The 19753-nt window shown below is 33.1% G+C and overlaps 1 protein-coding gene across 4 annotated transcripts in view; it reads right to left on the reverse strand.

The window, feature by feature from the left end:
• The window catches only part of LOC114334888 (pancreatic triacylglycerol lipase-like), a 221183-nt gene that overhangs the window by 34600 nt on the left and 166830 nt on the right, over window positions 1-19753 (reverse strand). For all 4 annotated transcript variants that reach the window (XM_050642969.1, XM_050642966.1, XM_050642968.1 and 1 more), the window contains one exon: window positions 980-1117. In XM_050642969.1, the coding sequence (XP_050498926.1) occupies window positions 980-1117 (138 nt within the window). The remainder of the gene's footprint in view (window positions 1-979; window positions 1118-19753) is intronic.

The following is a 19753-nucleotide window of genomic DNA, read 5'->3' on the forward strand; positions in this document are numbered from 1 at the left end:
CCATTAGTGCGTTGCGCTGCGTTGCATTGCGACGTCGCAACGGAACAACGCATCGGGACGAGGCCCCATCAGTGCGTTGAGCTGCGCCGCGTCCATCAATTGCGATGTTTCAACGGATCGAAGGACACGGGTTGTTCACTAATGGGGCTTCGTCCTTAGATGTAGATATTTTCATAATCTTTGAATCATCCCGTTTTGAATGTTTGTACCTTGTACCATTCACATTTCAGCGAGCAGTCCGTACTTATTATACTGACGATTTTAAACGCCCAAAACGGATGGGACACTCTAAGAAGAAAAGGAAAAGTTATTACCTATCTTTGAAGTTATTAAACAATGTAGATTTCCTGTCTAATAGCAGTGGCGTATCTACGGGGAGGGAAAATGGGGAAATTTCCCCCCTAACAAGGTCCAAAATTAAAGAAAAAAAATTGTTGATACATAAAATATATTCGCTGACATAAAACTTTAACCACAGACAAAAAAATTCAACTCAGCTAGTTAGGAAAATTAAGGCAACTTAATGCATATGTTATTATTTATGTCTTTTATGTAGTTTGGGTTTATCTTTTTTCTGTCTTTTGGTTGGTGTTTCATTGGAAGTTTCTCCCTAAGACCAGTTTCGATCCACCACTGTCTAATAATATATCTCTAGTTTTCCATTTATAATTCAGGCATTAACCATTTTGTGTTTCTTTTCATATATTTCAGTTTTTATGTATATACGATTTTTCGGTAGAGATTTATGGAGTGATTAACACTTAGCGTCAAGGTCTTTTCCGTACTACTTATTCATAGCTCTGTACGACATAATAACAGCCTATTCTAACTTATTTGGATTTGCATCAACCTCTCATAGCTATGCTATGCTTCATAGCGCCTTGCAAAACTGTTCGTCCGCCTAGCAACTTTGGCTATCAGACAGACAGTATTACTTTTTTGGATCTAAATATTTATTATAGATAAACTAGGTACTTACTTGGAAGTACGGCTCAGCTGGATCCAATCCTGTTATTCTTCCCAGACCTGGAACTAAAGCTCCAGCATAACCAGCTGTATGCGCCCCTAAAGAATGGCCTACTATATGAATTTCTCCCGGATCCATCTCATAATTTTTCTAAAACAACGAATTACATCGATTAAATAAATAAATAAAAATTAAATACACTTTTGATAATTAGAGGAACACACGAAAAAGACATATAATTAGGTCTTAATATTGTTCTGAAGATATCTGAAGAAATATATATTTCCTTGTTACTTACATGTATAATAGTGTTTTTGGTGGGAATAAGCCACACTTTTACTTTAAAATTAAGTTTATTTGACGTTTCGATTTCCACTTGGGAAATCGTATTTTGATAACGACGTGACATATTATAGAGTATGGTGCAAATGAAAGGAATAAATTCGTTATTTCGTAAACCGGCGACTTTAAGGAAAAATCCCGAAACAGGCCGATTTTTATTTTTATGTTATGATATTCTGGCATATATGGTACACTAGCGACGTCATCCATCTGGGCGTGATGACGCAATCGATGATTTTTTTAAATGGGAATAGGGGTCGTATGCTAGCTCATTTGAAATTTTATTAAATTCTCTATTCAGTAATATAAACAATTACATAATTATTTACACAAGGTGTCAAAAAATTTTTTTAATTGAATTATTTGACAAAAAAGAAGAAAAATGTATGTAATTTAATCAATTCAAAATACAATTTAGTATCACAAATAAACATCGCTTTCCGATTAAATCCAATGTTCAAGCCAGCTCCTGCCAGCCACCTGCCTCTTGAAAGTTTGAATAATTAATTTAAGCGAAAAGCAATGTTTATTTGTGAATAAATAAATTAATTCTGATGTGAATTCTGATTTGTGACAGCAGTAAAATGTGTTTTGAATTAAATAAATTACACACATTCTTCTTTTTTGTCAAATAATTTATTTTAAATTTTTTTTGGATACCCTGTATAAATAATTATGTAAGTGTTTATATTACTGAATAGAGAATTCAATAACCTTTTAAATGAGCTAGCACACGACCCCTATTCTCATTTAAAAAACTCATCGATTACGTCATCACGCCCAAATGGATGACGTCACTAGTATGCCATATATGACGAAATATCAGAATTTAAAAATAAAAAACGACCTATTTCGGGATTTTTCCTTAAAATCGCCGGTCTACGAAATAAAGATTTATTCCTTTCATTTGCACCATACTGTATATTATAACATAACCTAAATTTTTGTACATATATCTGTAATTTCTTTTCTCCTTTCACTATTTTCTCCTAAAAGTATAGAACGAATTTTGTTTTTAAAGGAAAGAAAGTTTTTATTTAGTTCCAGAAATGTTGAACCAGCGTTTAATATCCAGATAGTTGTGAATTTAAATTTTTCTGTTTTTTTGTGCCTACCTACTATTATTCTTGTGAACAGTGGCGTAACAAACTTTGTTGGGGCCCCCCCGCAGAATTGGAAATGAGGCCCTCTTTAAAAAATTATTAATGCGACATGTGTAACAAATACCTATATGTGTTACAGCCCAGTAAATGAACATAAAATATGGCGATACCGTGTAATTTTCAGTCTCACCACCGAAATGGTCATCTCGAGACTTTTGGAGTTAATTATGAGTAAAAATGTTTTACAACAAAAAAAAAACACGTTTTTATGCGATTTTTCGCAAACAGTTCAAAGAGTAAGTATTCGATCGAAAAGAATATTGTTAGCAAAAATGTATTTAGCTTATAAAACAAATGAAACAAAAATGAAGTCTATTGACTCAGTAAAAGAAAACTTGTAGCTCATGAAAAGTTTTTCTTATTCGTCAAATTCCAAATCGAATATTTCAACTTGAAATAACCAAAAAATTAAATACTGTTCGGGGAACTTTTTTAAAGTGTTTAAAAGAAGCTTTGTCTTTAACAAAAGTTTCTAGCATCAAAACTAAGCCAGTTACGCTCAAAATACAGTTAATCCCATTTTTTGGTAAAAAATTGTGAAAATCTCCCCCTATTTGGCACCCCAAATGAAACTAATCATTATCGCCTTACAAATTACCTAACTTTTTTATACGACCTGTAACTTTCACCGGTTCAAAGTGCTTATTTTTAAAAGAGTTCTAGTTGAAGGTCTTGAACGAGTCACTAATCACGAGTATATGCAAATTTTAAACAGCCATATCTTAACCAATTTTTGTCTTACTGAAAAACAAAATAAAGCCTAAATATTTATAAAAGCAAGACCTACCTACATTTCTTTACTCTTTGAGATTTTTCGTATCACTAATACTTTTTAAGTTATTTTGAAAAAAGGCATTTTTCCAAAAAAAAACTTAAATTTTTTCAAAAATAAGAACTTTGAACCGGTCAAACTTACAGATCATATAAGCAATAAATATTTAAAGTAAATGGTAAAGCGCTAATGATAAATTTTATTTGGTGTGCGAAATAGGGGCAGATTTTCACGATTTTTTTTTACCAAAAAAGGTGCCAACTTTATTTTGAGCGTAACTCGTGTAGTTTTGGTGCTAGATACTTTTATACAAAATAAAAATAAAGCTTTTTTTGAAACATTTAAAAAAAGTTTTAAGAGTTTTTTCCGAAAATTGCTTAATTTTTTGGTTATTTCAGGTTGAAATATTCGATTTGGAATTGGACAAATAAGAAGAATTTTTCATGAGCTTCAACTGTGCTTTTACTGTGTTCAAGAGTTCATGAATAAGTACACCATTTTTTGTATCTACATTTTTGCTACAAATATTTTTTCGATATCTAATATTTAATTCGATAAATACTTATTTTTGAGTTATTTGCGAAAAACCCGTCCGAAAACGTTTTTTTTTTTTAAAAATAAACATTTTCACTCGCCAACAACTTGAAAAGTATTAGCATAGATAAAGAAACTCTATAAAAGAACAAAAGTTGCTTATAATTAGTCAATTTATACATTTCCGGACTTATTTTAAACGTATGTTTTTCACCCCAAGGAGGGGTGTCACCCCCCGAAGTAAAAGCAATCAACGGCATAAATCCAACTTTGAAGTGGAGTGTAACTAGAACATAAATCCAAATTGTTAAGCAAATACGTCCGTCGGGACGCTGTTAATTTCACTCCAAAACTGCCATTTACTGAGCTATTGGTGTATTCATGCATTGTCTATGACGACTTACATTTTTCATCTTTATTGGTATAGAGTATAGAATAAAATATAACAAAAATTACTAAATGATTACATTAGTTTGATTCTATGAGATGAACAACTTTCTTCGTACACTATCTACTATCAGCGAATATATCTACAATTTTATTAATTCGAATGGACAACTTCATTTTCAATACTGCACTGCTTAAAAAACGTATGTATGCAAATAATATAACAACACATTTTTACATATATTAGACTACAAGATGGGGCCCTTGACATATTGGGGCCCCCCGTAAGCTTCATGCTGCGGGGGCCTCTGTTACACCTCTGGATAATTGTATCGAAATACTAAATGTAGGTAAGGATTAAACAGAAAACCCATTACGAGATTTAGAAATATTGTTCTAAAATTCGGCAAATTGCAATTCTCAAATCTTTCAATAGTCACGTACAAAGCATTATAGTAGTTTATTGTCGTTACCATAAAATTTTGGTAGGCCGGAAGGGATTAAGTTTATAAATAAATATTATGAGATGATTCACTTGGCAAATACGTTTATTTAGAAATTTACGTTTTTAATTTTAAACACACAACGTAAAATAATATAACAATAACAAATTTTTACATAATATCAGATGACAAGATGGGGCCCCTAAGCGATTGGGGCCTACCCGCAAGCTTCACGCTGCGGGGGCCTCTGTTACGCCCCTGCTTGTGAATGGTATTTCTAAAATAATCTTATGCTGAATGACACCTGGAAGTAGTTATTGACGTAAATTTAAAAAAAAAACACTGTATATTACGAGTTATATCGCAGGATAAATAATAGTTAAATTGCAGGACGGAATAATCGATTTTTACTCCTTTTCATATTGATTTATTGGCGTACAAGGTTCATTATTTTCAGTCATTTATTATATTATCATTTATTATATTGTATCCAAATCATGCAACGAATCAAAAGTTTTTAACAAAGTTAATTAAATAGGTATATTCTGAAAAATAATCAGAAACGGGCTAACCGGGTAAGATGATGAAAAATGCCCCTTAACTCCATTCGAATTCCATATAGGCCACTTTTTAGCACATATAGAGAAACTCACTTTCTGAAATTTTTAGCCCACTAGAGGGTCACGTGATCCGCCTAGAGCCTAATTAGCTTTTTGAGGTTTTAATTTTTTTTATCTCAGCCGCATCGGGAGCTAGTGAAAAACTTTAAATAAAAAAGTTGTAGCTTTTAAAAGTTCTATCTGAGAAATTTTTTTGTTAAATTTTGGCAGGAAATTTGAATTTTTACAATTACAGCGGAACCCCGAAAAATCGGCCCCGATAACCCGGAAGTCCGGCTAACCCGGACCGATTTTCATCAGACAAACAATTCAAAATAAAAATGTATGTAATATAATATTTGAGAGATAATGTGTATTTGTGTAATTTGAACTATACGATAATAAAAATGACTCATGGCACACGGCGGCATGGCAGTCATTAGCTTGAATTATCGGAAACAACAGTCACCTGTTACCAGAGCCGTGCGGTACGTCTTTTCAATATGATGCAAGTCTTCGAAATGCCGCCCCTTATATTATTGAAACTTACCTTATATTATTGAAACGTACAAACTTACTTGTACCTTTTATTTTTATTAAATTCAACTGCACAAAACAAAAAAGAAAACTTTTATTTTAAAAACAAAACATACTTTAAATTAAATGAAATATGTAATTAACATTAAATAACATTTACAAAAATTAAAATTTTACCCTTCTGAATTTAATTTTGGCAAACTCGTCAATCAGATTGGTGTAGTCAGTAAAGTAGCAGTTAGTGATGACTATTGAAATGAGTGCTAAATTGTTTAGTTTGTCTTATGGAGCTTCATAAATATTTTTGAATAATTTTTAATTTTGAAAACTTCTTTCCCCACTAGTTACCGAGACAGGGAGTGTTAATAAAATTCTTAGTGATACAACTACATTTGGGTATAAAGAAATTGGGTTATTTTGGCACAAATAGTTCAAAACCTCTAAAGGTTTCAGGGGGTATGGTCTAATTTGGGATATACATATCACGCAATATTTATAGACGATCATTATCTGATTATTTTTCTGTTGAAAGTATTGAATGAAGATTCATACAATATGTTTTTAGTGTTTTATCATCTATTTCCCTCAATTTAAAAATATCATCAACAATTTATTTATTTATGAATTTCTAGAAGCCAAAATCGGTCAATCAAAGAATTAACTCAATGTCTAAAATATAGATGGAAAAATATATTTTAAATTTATATTCCTCTGATAAGAGCCATCCACAGATTTTTCGTAATCAAATTGACGCTTTTTTCTCCAGGTTCGAATTTCATTTTTAGCTACAAATTAGGAACTTATATCAAGATTTTCTGCAATTTCATTAGCAAAAACTTTTCATTAATTTCTATATAGAGTTTCTGACAACATTTTTACACAATCTGGCAAATTTATAGTTACATGTTTCAACATCTTCGAGACGGAATTTATATTAAATAAAATATCATGCCAAAGAACTACACCGCATATTTTATAATTTTTAATATTTTTTGCTTATCTTCGTGCTATGACTTTAGTTTCTGAATCTTTGTTGACTTCTTCTATTATTTCGAAAGTGGCATCACGTATTTCACAAAATTAAAATCTTAAAGGTTTCAATGCATCTATTCGGCTTGACCATCTAGGATCACACCAGGTTATAGAGTTAGTCGTAAAACATGTTTATTCAGAATTTCCTAACGCTTTGTAGAACCAGAAAAAAAGTGTACATACTGTTCTTGTATAATATAATAAAGGTTGTTGTTCCTGTAGAAGGAGACGCTTTCTTCATTTTCAAAACTAAGTTAAAGAGTGGCATGTACAGGGCACGTAAAACGCTCTCGGATATTTTTCAAGTATTCTATTTTGCACATCCTTTCTTATTCCTGTATTATTTTGATGTATTTTGATTTTACTGATTATGCCGCCCCCCTTATGATGCCGCCTGATGCGACTGCCTCACCGCATCATAGCACGGCACGGCCCTGCCTGTTACAGGTAGTAGTATTCCTTTATTTATTTCAATCAAACTGTCTCATCATTGTTTAAAACAGACTAAAAGACTATTTAAAAAATTATTTTTTAAACAATGGTCTTAGTCTTCACTGTTCTAAAATAACATAACATCGTTCTGATTGTGACTGTATTGTGTGTAGTACAGTCTTCTATTGTTCGCTTCCGTTTGCTTAGGTTTGTGTTTACGTGTTTTTAGTAATTTAGATGTGTACTGTGCTTATATGTTTCATGTTATTTCAATTATAACGGATTTTATCTGTAAATATACCATATTTTATTAATTTTTACCATATTCTCCGGCTAACCTGGATTTTCGATAACCCGGATCGGCTGCGGTCCCGATTAATCCGAGTTATCGAGGTTCCGAGGTATTTTAAAATTTTAAATGAGTCTAAAAAACTAAGACTCGCGAAAAATATATATAACATGTATTTTTGCACAATATTTCATCCTGAATTTTTTCTGATTTTTCAAATTGGTGAAACGTACTTTTAAAAATAGAAATCCGCTATTTTTTTCGCTTAAGTGAAAAAAGTGGTTATTTTTAAAAGAACGTTTCACCAAAAATCTGAAAAAATTCAGGGTGAAATATTGTGCAAAAATACACTTTATATATTTTTTTTTCGTGAGAACGTGTGTCTTAGTTTTTTTAGACTCATTTAAAATTTTAAAATAGTTCTGGAAATTCAAATTTCCCTGCAAAAATAAAAAAACAGACAGAACTTTTTGAAAGTTACACCTTTTTTTTTTAAGTTTTTCGCTAGCTCTCGATGCGGCTGAGATAAAAAAATAAAGACCCAAAAAGCCTAATTAGGCCCTAGGCTCTAGATGGGTCACGTAACCAGCTCATCATCATCATCAATCAGCCCTTTGCGTCCACTGCTGGATACAGGCCTCCTCTATTTCCCTTCACTGTCTTCTGTCCTGGGCGCTTAGAATCCAATTAGTGGTCATTCTTTTTATATCGTCCGACCATCGCGTGGGTGGTCTTCCTCTACTTCTTTTATCGGCTCTTGGTCTCGAGCAACCTCTTTGTCCATCGGCTATCTGTCAGACGGGCCACATGACCGGCCCAGTTCCATTTAAGTTTCTTCTTCTTCTTAAAGTTCCCTCTCGTATCGGAGGTTGGATATCATAATGGCTATGGTCACTTTGTTGGCTGCTGCTCTGAATAGTTGTAATGAACTACAGTTAAACCATTCTCCAAGGTTCCTCAGCCAGGATATGCGTCTTCTTCCTATGCTTCTTCTTCCTTGGATCTCTCCTTGCATAATAATTCTCAGCAACTCATATTTTTCTCCTCTGGTAATGTGACCCAAATATTCCAGTTTTCTAGTTTTTATACTTTTCATAATTTCTAACTCCTTATTTAAACGTCGTAGCACTTCAACATTGGTAATCCTTTGAACCCACTGAATTTTCAATATTCTTCTGTAACACCACATTTCGAACGCTTCTATTCTTCTTATGTGGTGTCTCTTCAATGTCCAAGCTTCCATTCCGTATAGCAATATAGAAAATATGTAGCATCTTAGAGCCCTCAATCTGTCTTTGAGGTCTTTGTTTGTAAGCAGTGTCTTCATTTTTATAAATGCTTGCCTTGTAGTTTCAATTCGGACTTTAATTTCTTTGCTTTGGTCATTTCTGTCATCAACCCAGGTTCCCAGATATTTTTATGTCTTAACTTTTTCTATTTGGGTTTGCTCTATCATTAACCTTTCATTTCCATGTTCTGTTTTTGAGACAATCATAAATTTAGTTTTTTTCTTGTTTATTTTTAGTCCGTATCTAATGCAATAATCGTTAATTCTATTTAGCAATTCTTGTAGCGATTCCAGGGTGTCTGCCATTATAACGGTGTCATCAGCGAATCTTATGTTATTTACTATTCTTCCGTTTATAGAGATTCCATCACTTAGCTCCGCTATCGCTTCCTGAAATATGGCTTCACTGTACAGGTTAAACAGTAGCGGTGACAGAACACAACCCTGTCTTACTCCTCTCTTTATATCAATATTCTCGGATTCTTGTTCTTCTATCTTTATATTGGCCTTTTGATTCCAATACAGATAAATGATAATTCGTAAATCTCGTCTGTCTATATCTCTGTTTTTCAATAATTCTATTAGTTTTTCATGTCGGACCCTGTCGAACGCTTTTTCGAAGTCGATGAAACAGGAATAAATATCCAGGTTCATATCTAAGCATCTTTGAGAGAGGACATTAAACGCAAACAACGCCTCTCTTGTTCCAAGTCCTTTGCGGAACCCAAATTGGGTATCATCCATATCATATTCTAGCTTTCTGTATAATCTTCCATGAATCACCTTTAGAAATATTTTGAGGGTATGGCTTATTAGTGATATTGTCCTATAGTCCGAACAATCTTTGGCGTATATTGTTTTTGGTATTGTTAAAAAGGTGGACACCAACCATTTCTGAGGGATTTTTCCGGTTTTATATACTTCATTAAACAGATCCAGTAGTACCGGTAGAGTTTCATCGTCTAGACATTTCAGTAATTCCGCAGGTGTTTCGTCTGGACCTACAGTCTTTCCATTTTTTGCGTTTCGTATTGCTTGTTCGATTTCCTACATTATGATCTCTGGTCCCAGTTCGCTGTCGATTTCTTCCGGTTCTTGTCTATTATCCTCAAACAGATCTGTTATGTATGTCTTCCACTTTTTTAATTTCTCTTTGACTTCTATCATAATTTTTCCATTTATGTCTTTAAGAAGGCCATCTTTCTTTTTTCGCTGTGTATTTGTGATTTCCTTTATTTTCTTGTGCATGGTAAAGCTATCATACTTTTTAGAATATTCTCTATTTCACTACATTGATTTGCCAGCCAGGTGGATTTGGCTTCTTTTATTTTCTTTCCTATTAATCTCTGGATTTCCTTGTATTTTGCCTTACTCCTGCCTTTATGTTTCCTTCTTTCCTCCATTAGCTCTAGGATTTCTGAAGTCATCCATCTCTGTTTTTTTTTATTATTTTTGTGGGTAATATCTTCTTTCCTGCCTCTACTAACGTTTCTTGTATCACGTTCCATTTGTCATTTACATATGTTGTTTTTATCACGTCTTGTTTGATTTTCTTTAAGTTATCATTTATTTCTGCTTTTAGCCTCTGACGTACAGGTTCTTCTTTTATATTTGAGACATCAAATCGTGGTATATTTGTTTGTTTTTGGATCTTTTTCAGTTTTATCTTCATTACGCCTACTAATGGATTATGATCTGAATTTATGTCAGCTCCGGGGTTCTCACATACTTTATAGTGTTACATTTAAGTTTAGCCACCTGATATACAACATCTGTGACTCCTGTTCTGAATCGTAGTTCTTCGTTTGTTATATGGTCTCGCAATGACACACCAATCATCGACCTCTCCATCTTACGTTGAGCAATTCTTAGCTTCTTAGCAGATGCGGTTGTTAATGTTAGAGTTTCAGCACCATAGGTCATAACCGGCAAGACGCATTGGTTAAAGACTTTCCGTTTCAAGCAGATTGGAAGATCACTTTTGAATACATCTCTGAGTTTACCGTATGCGGTCCAGGAGAGGATAATTCTTCGTTTCAGTTCGCACGTTTGATTCTCGTGATCTCGTGATTCGTATTTCATGACCAAGATATTTTTACTTTTCGGCAAAGTCCATTTCGCAGTTGCTAATGAGAATGTTTTCACTGGAAACCAGGTTTGTCATTAGCTTTGTCTTAGATATGTTAATTTTTAACCCAACCTTAGAGCACACTTCTTGAAGGTCTTCCAATATTATTCTAATATCCTTTAAATTGTCTGCCAGTAGAACTACATCGTCTGCTAAACGCAAGTTTGTTAGATTTTGTCCATCTATATTTAGACTTTTCTCCCTCCAATCAAGCATTTTAAAGGTGTATTCCAGAACGGTGATAAACAGCTTAGATGACATAGTATCGCCCTGCCGAACTCCTCCGCCAGTTCGTATGGAATTGGTATTCTCGTGCAGCTTCACTACCATTGTGATAAATGTTGTACATATATTAGATTAGTATATCGATAATTGATACGGCATACATGTAAAGCGCTCAAGACTGCGTCCAGCTCAACGGTATCAAATGCCTTATGGAAGTCCACAAAGGCAAGGACAAGTGTCCTATTGCACTAAATCGATTTTTCAATTACCGTCTTAACACTTTGAAGATGGTAATTTATTCCGAATCCACTACGAAAGCCGCCTTGTTCTATTGGTTGGTAAAAGTCCCATTTGTTTTCCAGAGTAGTGGTGTTTATTCTTGTGAAAAGTTTATAGAGGTGGCTCAGTATACTAATTAGTCGGCAGTTTTCCAAATCAGCTGCATTCCCTTTTTTGTGGATTAGTATCACTAAGGTGTTATACATGTAACACTTTACCACCTTAGTAACCACCTAGGGGGCTAAAAATTTCAGAAAGTGAGTTTTTTATATTTGCTAAAAAGTAGCCTATATGGAATTCGAATTTATTTGGAGGCATCTTTCATCATCTCACCCGCTTAGGCTCTTTAAGTTATGATTACCTCAACAACGAGAACTAATAAATTTATTGAACGGTAGAAGAATTAGAATCTAAGTTCATAGTAAAATATTATTTGAATGGTATTGATATTTGAATGGTATTGGAACTACGAATCGGAGAGAACATTCACTAAACCCAGTGGAGCATGTGTGGGGCGTGTGGAAATATATTAGGAAGCGCGAAGGCATAACGCTAGGTAGATCAGTTGAAGCTTGACAAATTGTTATTCGATATTAATCAGGATACCTACATTGTTATAATATCAACTACAACCCATGAAATTTTTAGTGTTATATCCCCAATGAGGTTAAAATTCCACCTTGACATCTTTAAATTTTCGGCAGATCTAATACTCATCGAAACACTTAAAATGTAAAAATATCCTAACTCTAGTCTTTGTTCCAATAGTTACAACTCAGAATGTTATTATATGGGACTAATATGGAAGTAAGTGCATAGAAATCGTCCCACTTAAAATGTTTGACTTGAACTGTATTTTTTTTTTCAGAAACTATTACCCGGATCAAAACAAGGGGAAAAATAATAATATGCTGTTTGAAAGATAATAATATGCTTTAAGATGAGTATACATTTATGAAAATTTATTTCGACTTATGTTTAACATTGTAAAATAAATGCATCAAGCAAATTCACTTTTTTAATTCCTAACACAAAAAGGATATTTTGACAATTAAAAATTTAACAATTAATATTTTAATAATAGGTATGACCTCCTCTTGCATTATTAACTTCTCTCATATGATTAGGCATAGATCTAAGCAAATTCGCTATTGTTTTTTGTGGGATGTTAAGCCACCTTTCTTCTACTGCGACAATAAGCTCTGGGATCGAGTTTTGTGTATGAAGTCTAGCTCAAATTCTTTGTTATAGCTCATCCCATAAATGTTCTATGGGATAGAGGTCTGGACTACACGCTGGCCATTCCATGACCCGAAAACTGATTTCAGTAATGTAATCTTGCACGATTCTTGAGGTATGTGTCCTTGCAATATCCTGCTTAAAAATAAATTTATCTCCAATGTAGTCAACGTAAGGTACCACATTGAAAAAATCTCCTTGATGTACAGGGTTATTCACTATATTTTGACCCCCCTGTAAACTGCTTTATTTACAGAATTAGAAAAAAATATAAAATACACAAGTTGTTCGATTTTTAAATTATGATTATTTGACATATTATGAACCTGTTCGTACAGGAATCAGAAACTATCACTGACTATCAGCAACTGCACGACGCATGCGTGTTTCAATATTAGCGTTCGCACAATTGAAACACGCATGCGTCGTGCAGTTGCTGATAGTCAGTGATTCCTGTACGAACAGACCTTATATATCGTACTAGTGATGTCATCCATTTGGGAATGATGACGTAATCGACTATTTTTTTTAAATGGTAATAGGGATCAAGTGTTAGCTTATTTGAAAGGTTATTTAATTTCCTATTCAGTAATATAAACATTAACATGATTAATTATACAGGGTGTCCAAAAAAAAATTTTAATTAAATTAATTGACACAAAAAGAAGAATGTATGTAATTTATTTAACTTAAAATACATTTTACTGCTGTTAGAAAACAGAAATAAAAGTTTATTGCACAAATAAACATTGATTTTTGCCTAAATTCAACGTTCAAACTGCCAAGAGGCAGCATGGGTGGCAGCTTGAACATTGAATTTAAGTGAAAAGTAATGTTTATTTGTTAAATAAACGTTTATTTCTGTTTTCTGACAGCAGTAGAATGTATTTTGAATTAAATAAATTATATACATTCTTCTATTTGTGTTAATTAATTTAATTAAAAAAATTTTTTCGGACACCCTGTATAATTAATCATGTTAATGTTTATACTACTCAATAGGGAATTGAATAACCTTTCAAATGAGCTAGCACTCGACCCCTATTCCTATTTAAAAAATAGTCGATAACGTCATCACGCCCAAATGGATGACGTCACTAGTACGATATATATGTCAAAAAATCATAATTTAAAAATCAAATAACATTTGTATTTTACATTTTTTCTAATTCTGTAAATAAAGCAGTTTACAGTGGGGTCAAAATATAGTGAATAACCCTGTACACGTTAAACCTCCCCCTCTTGAAGACGGTTACCTGTACCAATGAAAACAAGGTAGATTAGTGCCCCCATAGAAATTGCACTCCTGATCATGTAGGAATCACCTCCATAAGGACTACGCTCTTCAATGCAGCATTCCTGCTCTACTCGTCTTCGGTACACTTTCTTTATTCGGTCGCCATCAAAGAGGTATATTCTGGTCTCATCTGAGAACAGATCTCCCTTATTCCAACGTCCAGTTTAGATGATCCCTTGCAAAACGCAAGCGTGCTTGACAATAAGCTGCAGTACGTTTTTGACTAATAGCAGATAACGGGTAAAATTAAAGATTAAAAATTAAAATAATTAGCACCGACCAGTCGGTGCGTTTTGGTTCAAATCAGTCTTCTTGTAAAGCCTCTTTGATAACGGGTAAACCTAGAAACACGTGTCAGGGGATGTCAAGAGACTCAAATTGAATCAAAACGAAACCGTCTATTTTTAATTAGGGGTCACGCTATACTCGACTGCTGAGTTCAAAATGATGGCGATTAAGACGGGTAAACTGCTGATGTTTTAGTGAAATAAATTCCCAGCATCGCCCGATGGCACGAATATACCTCAGGTTCATATTTTACTTTAATCGTTATTGACACTCCCTTCATCTTACCTCGTTGACGTCGCTAAAGGCATACGTTGGTAGAATATTTAAATATATTTACCAACGAGTCGGTGCGGTTTGGTTCAATTCAGTCTTCTTGCAACGCCTTTTTGATAACCGGTAAACCTAGAAACACGTGTCAGGGGATGGCATCAAATTAAAACGAAACCGTCTATTTTTAGTTAATAACAGATACTCGAGGAGTCAGATTATTTTCCTTCAGTCTTCGTCTTATTGCCCACTAACTAGTAATCACTCCCCTGACTTCACGGAGCTGTTGTTGCACTTACATTACATTAAGGTGACGCTTTCTTGATATTGACACAATAAAGCGATCATCATGAGCAGTTGTAAATCGCTTTCTACCTATTCCAGATCGTCTACAAAAGGATTCAGTCTCCTCATATTGCTGGAACACACTTCGAAGCGCGGAGCGTGTCGTATCCAGTTGTACAGGGTTATTCACTATATTTTGACCCCCCTGTAAACTTCTTTATTCACAGAATGAGAAAAAAATGTAAAATACAAAAGTTATTCGATTTTTAAATTATGATTTTTTGATATAATATACAATATCGTACTAGTGACGTCATCCATCTGGACGTGATGACGTAATCGACTGTTTTTTTAATGAGAAGAGGTGTCGTGTGCTAGCTCATTTGAAAGATTATTCAATTCCCTATTCGGTAATATAAAGATTAACATGATTATTTATACAGGGTATTCAGAAAAAATGTTTTTTAATTAAATTAATTGACACAAAAAGAAGAATGTATGCAATTTATTTATTTCAACATACATTCTACTGCTGTCAGAAAACAGAAATAAATGTTTATTGAACAAATAAACATTACTTTTCACTTAAATTCAATGTTCAAGCTGCCACCCATCTGCCTCTTGGCAGTTTGAACATTGAATTTAAGCAAAAAGCAATATTTATTTGTGCAATAAACTTATATTTCTGTTTTCTAAGAGCAGTAGAAGACATTTTGAATTAAATAAATTACATACCTTCTTCTTTTTGTGTCAATTAATTTAATTAAAAAAAATTTTTTGGACACCCTGTATAAATATTTATCTTAATGTTTATATTACTGAAAAGAGAATTGAATAACCTTTCAAATAAGCTAGCACACGACCCATATTCTCATTTAAAAAAAAATAGTCGATTACGTCATCACGCCCAGATGGACGACGTAACTAGTATGATATATATGTCAAAAAAGCATAATTTCAAAATCAAATAACTTTTGTATTTTACATTTTTTTCTAATTCTGTAAATAAAGCAGTTTACAGGGGGGTCAAAATATAGTGAATAATCCTGTACAGCAACATTTTCTGCTGTTCACCTGCTGGATAGGTCCATTTTCTATTAAGGCAATAATTTGGGCGGCTTTTTCTGGTGTATTACTCATTAACATTACACACACTTGAACACTAATTAATTATGAAACACGAACAATATGCAATTTTTAGTTGCAAAGGCAATTAGTCCTGTCGCCAGGGGGGGTACAACGGCCTTTTTAATTCAGATGGACTTACCCAAGTTTTTTTTATGTATTTTGGCCCGTAGAACACGAATTTTTTGGGTAACAGTTTATCCGGATGTCGATAAGATTGTTATAAACAAAGAAGTTGAGGAATTACATAACAGCGATTTCTCGCAAAACAAAACATTTTTTTGTATTTTTTGGGTCATTCTAACCAAAAAATGTTAATACAAGTTTTTTCGTAGGATGCATAGTTTTCGAGATAAACGCGGTTGAACTTTCAAAAAATCGAAAAATTGCAATTTTTGAACCCGAATAACTTTTGAATAAAAAATAAAATAGCAATTCTGCTTACCGCCTTTAAAAGTTTGAGTCAAATTTTATCTGTTTTGAATATTTGCACAGCTAAAAATTTATTTTTTGATTGTTAAAAAAAGCTATAAACACATAGTGTTTCCCGTCCCTAATACATGCGTTTTAATGCATGCTACGTAGAAATAGCTCCGCTTGCACTTTTACCTCTTCTACCTACTCGTTCGATTTTAAATGAGAAATCATTGAAAACATCACTCAAGTACTAGGTGTTTATAGCTTTTTTTAACAATAAAATAATAAATTTTTAGCAATACAAATAACTAAAACCGATATAATTTGACTTGAACTTTCAAATGCGGTAAGCAGAATTGGTATTTTATTTTTTAATCAAAAGTTATTCGGGTGCAAAAATTTCAATTTTTCGATTTTTTGAAAGTTTAACCGCGTTTATTTCGAAAACTATGCATCCTACGAAAAAATTTGTAGGAACATTTTTTGGTTAGAATGGCCCAAAAAATACAAAAAAAATGTTTTGTTTTGCGAGAAATCGCTGTTATGTGATTCCTCAACTTCTTGGTTTATAACAATCTTATCGACATGCGGATCAACTGTTACCCAAAAAATTCGTGTTCTACGGGTCAAAATACATAAAAAAAACTTGGGTAAGTCCATCTGAATACAGGAGGCCGTTGTATCCCCCCTGGCGACAGGACTAAATAATAACAACTTTTTTACAAATTTCTTATTATCGTTGTAAACACCAAATAAACACATTTCTATATTTATCGGTTGCTACGCACATAAATTACAAGCGATCCATGACAAATGTATACTCATATTAAAGCGTATTAAATCATTTTTCAAACAGTATATCCTTTTTTATCCGAGTAATGTTTCTGAAAAAAAAAAAATACAGTTCAAGTCAAAAGTTTAAAGTGGGCCGATTTCGACGCAGGCAAGTTTATATGGGATTAAAAGTTGCAATCTTCAAAAAACATGACTTGTGGCAATGACTTATGTAATGGAAATATCAGAGCATAACATAATAATGGGCTTATGCTTACAATAAAGTAGAGTAAATAACACGAAAAGACGTAGGTAGTCGTTGATCGTGCTGGCGGAAAAGGACACTTTTTGGAAATACTACAAAAAGCATAGACAACAGGGAAAATCAAAATAATGGGAAGAGAATAATATTACCGATGTATAAAAAAAGAACACCGCAATGATAAAAAAAACTACAGATCTATTTTCAGTAGGTAAGTTCTAAGAACCACACAAGAATACTACTTAGAGAGAATATTTAAGGAAATAATATATATATATATATATATATATATATATATATATATATATATATATATATATATATATATATATATATATATTCGGTTTCATAACGTCTTACGACGTTGTCCGACTCCCAAGCGCCACTGTATTCTGTCCTGAGTTAGGTCTTCATTCAGATTTCGAGCGCTAATCGCTTTCACAACTCCCAAATTCCAGCTGTGTGGTGGTCTTCCTCGTTTTTTCTTCTCTGGGGGTTGCCACGTCATAGTTTTTTTAGGCAATCTTTCGTCCCCCATTCGGCTCACATGCCCATACCATATGAGCTGTTTTTTCTCAATATCCTCAACTATAGTGCCCTCTACACCCATTTGTTGTTTTATTACTTCATTTCTTATTCTTTCGGCTCTTGATATTCTCATCGATCTTCTGATGGCATCCATTTCCGTGGCTTCCACCTTTAAGGAAATAATACAAAATAAATTATCAGTTGACCAAACCGTGTATAAAAACTTATTCAGCTCGTTAAGATAATATCTTGGATAATTATATCTAAGATAATAACATATGTACCTAAACGGCTGTAGATCCAGAGTACGGATAGATAAACATCGTTTTATATAATATGCGGATATATCGTTTTATATACGGATAGGTAAATTCTTAGAATCGTTTGAAATAAACAGTGGCCTGAAATAAGTAGATCACCGTTACTTTTTAAAATAATCCTGGAGAAAATATTAAGAACAACTATGTATAATTAGAACAGAAATACTGACAGTAAATGGACAAAAATTACTAATACCATACGAGGACGACATTGACATTGTGAAAAAACATATCAAACCAATGTGAAATGTGAAGGACACTTTCAATAAATTAGAGGTAGAGGCAAAAAATCTGGTTTAAGGGTCAATGAAGAGAAAACCAAATATATATGCATCAACAGCTAAAAGAGACGAGATAGAATAGGACAAATGTTACAATATAACTTTGAAAGAGTGGACAGTTTTAATCTCGGAGTGATAATTACCGCAGATAAAGATATCACGGACGCGATAAAAGGGATTATTTGATTCACAGGAGATTCTGACCAATAGAAAGCTACAGAAATCAAAATTAAACTGATTTTTTTTCCAATGATTTTAACTTCCAATCGTATAGTAAGATATTTGATCACGTGTTTAATTCTGTCCAATCAGATTAAAATTATACTGAGAATTATCTACTGTAGAAAATTACCGATAGAATTTTTTTAAGTAGATTTTTTCTGTTTAATGGCAACCAGTTTCCTAGTTTTGACAACTGTCACATTTAAGAAAATATCCACAATATACCTATTAAAAAATAATCTTACGAATATCACACGACAGTAAGAATAAATAAGAAAATAATGCTTCATTTTTACTCAAATTTGTTGTCATTGCGCAATAGCCACACGAGCCCTGCGGGCCCTCGTGTCTATTGCCAGACAACAAATTTTCGAAAAACTATCGCATTATTTTCAATTTATTCTCACTCTCTTGTGATATTATACCCCATAATTTTTGATAATTTCCCGTCGTCAAGTATATTACGTCAGATGCCCTTCGTTGCTATGAAAAAATACATTCAGTGACATTATGTTTTAAAAATTATAAAAGTGATGACTTTCAACCGTCAAATATTTATAACAACTGTGTGTTTAATTGTACTAATTTGTACTTACATAAATTAATTACAACAAAATTTTGGTTTTGAACAGTTTTATTCGTTAATTAATCGCAACAAATTGCACTCGATCTCTAAAATTAATATAGAATTTTCGCCCTCGTGGCACTTTGACATCTGAAACCTTGACTCGTCTTCGGCTCGTGAAATTAAAACTGTCAAAGTGTCACTCGGGGAAAATTAAATAATTTTAGAGCTCTTGCGCAATTACTACTGAGAATTTAGGCAGCAAACAGATGTATGCATAGCCTCCAAAACACTATTAAATTTAAAAAGTTTAACACGAATATCAAAAATCAGAATATAAAAAAGTGATTAGATGCTCATGTATGGGTGTGAGACGTGGACGCTGACAAAAGCAATGGAAAGTAAACTCAGATGTTTTGGAAGAAAAATCCTCAGAAGAATATTTGGACCTTATCACGATACGAAT

Source organism: Diabrotica virgifera, chromosome 2 (genome assembly GCF_917563875.1).
Source record: "Diabrotica virgifera virgifera chromosome 2, PGI_DIABVI_V3a".
Classification (NCBI taxonomy): Eukaryota; Metazoa; Arthropoda; class Insecta; order Coleoptera; family Chrysomelidae; genus Diabrotica; species Diabrotica virgifera.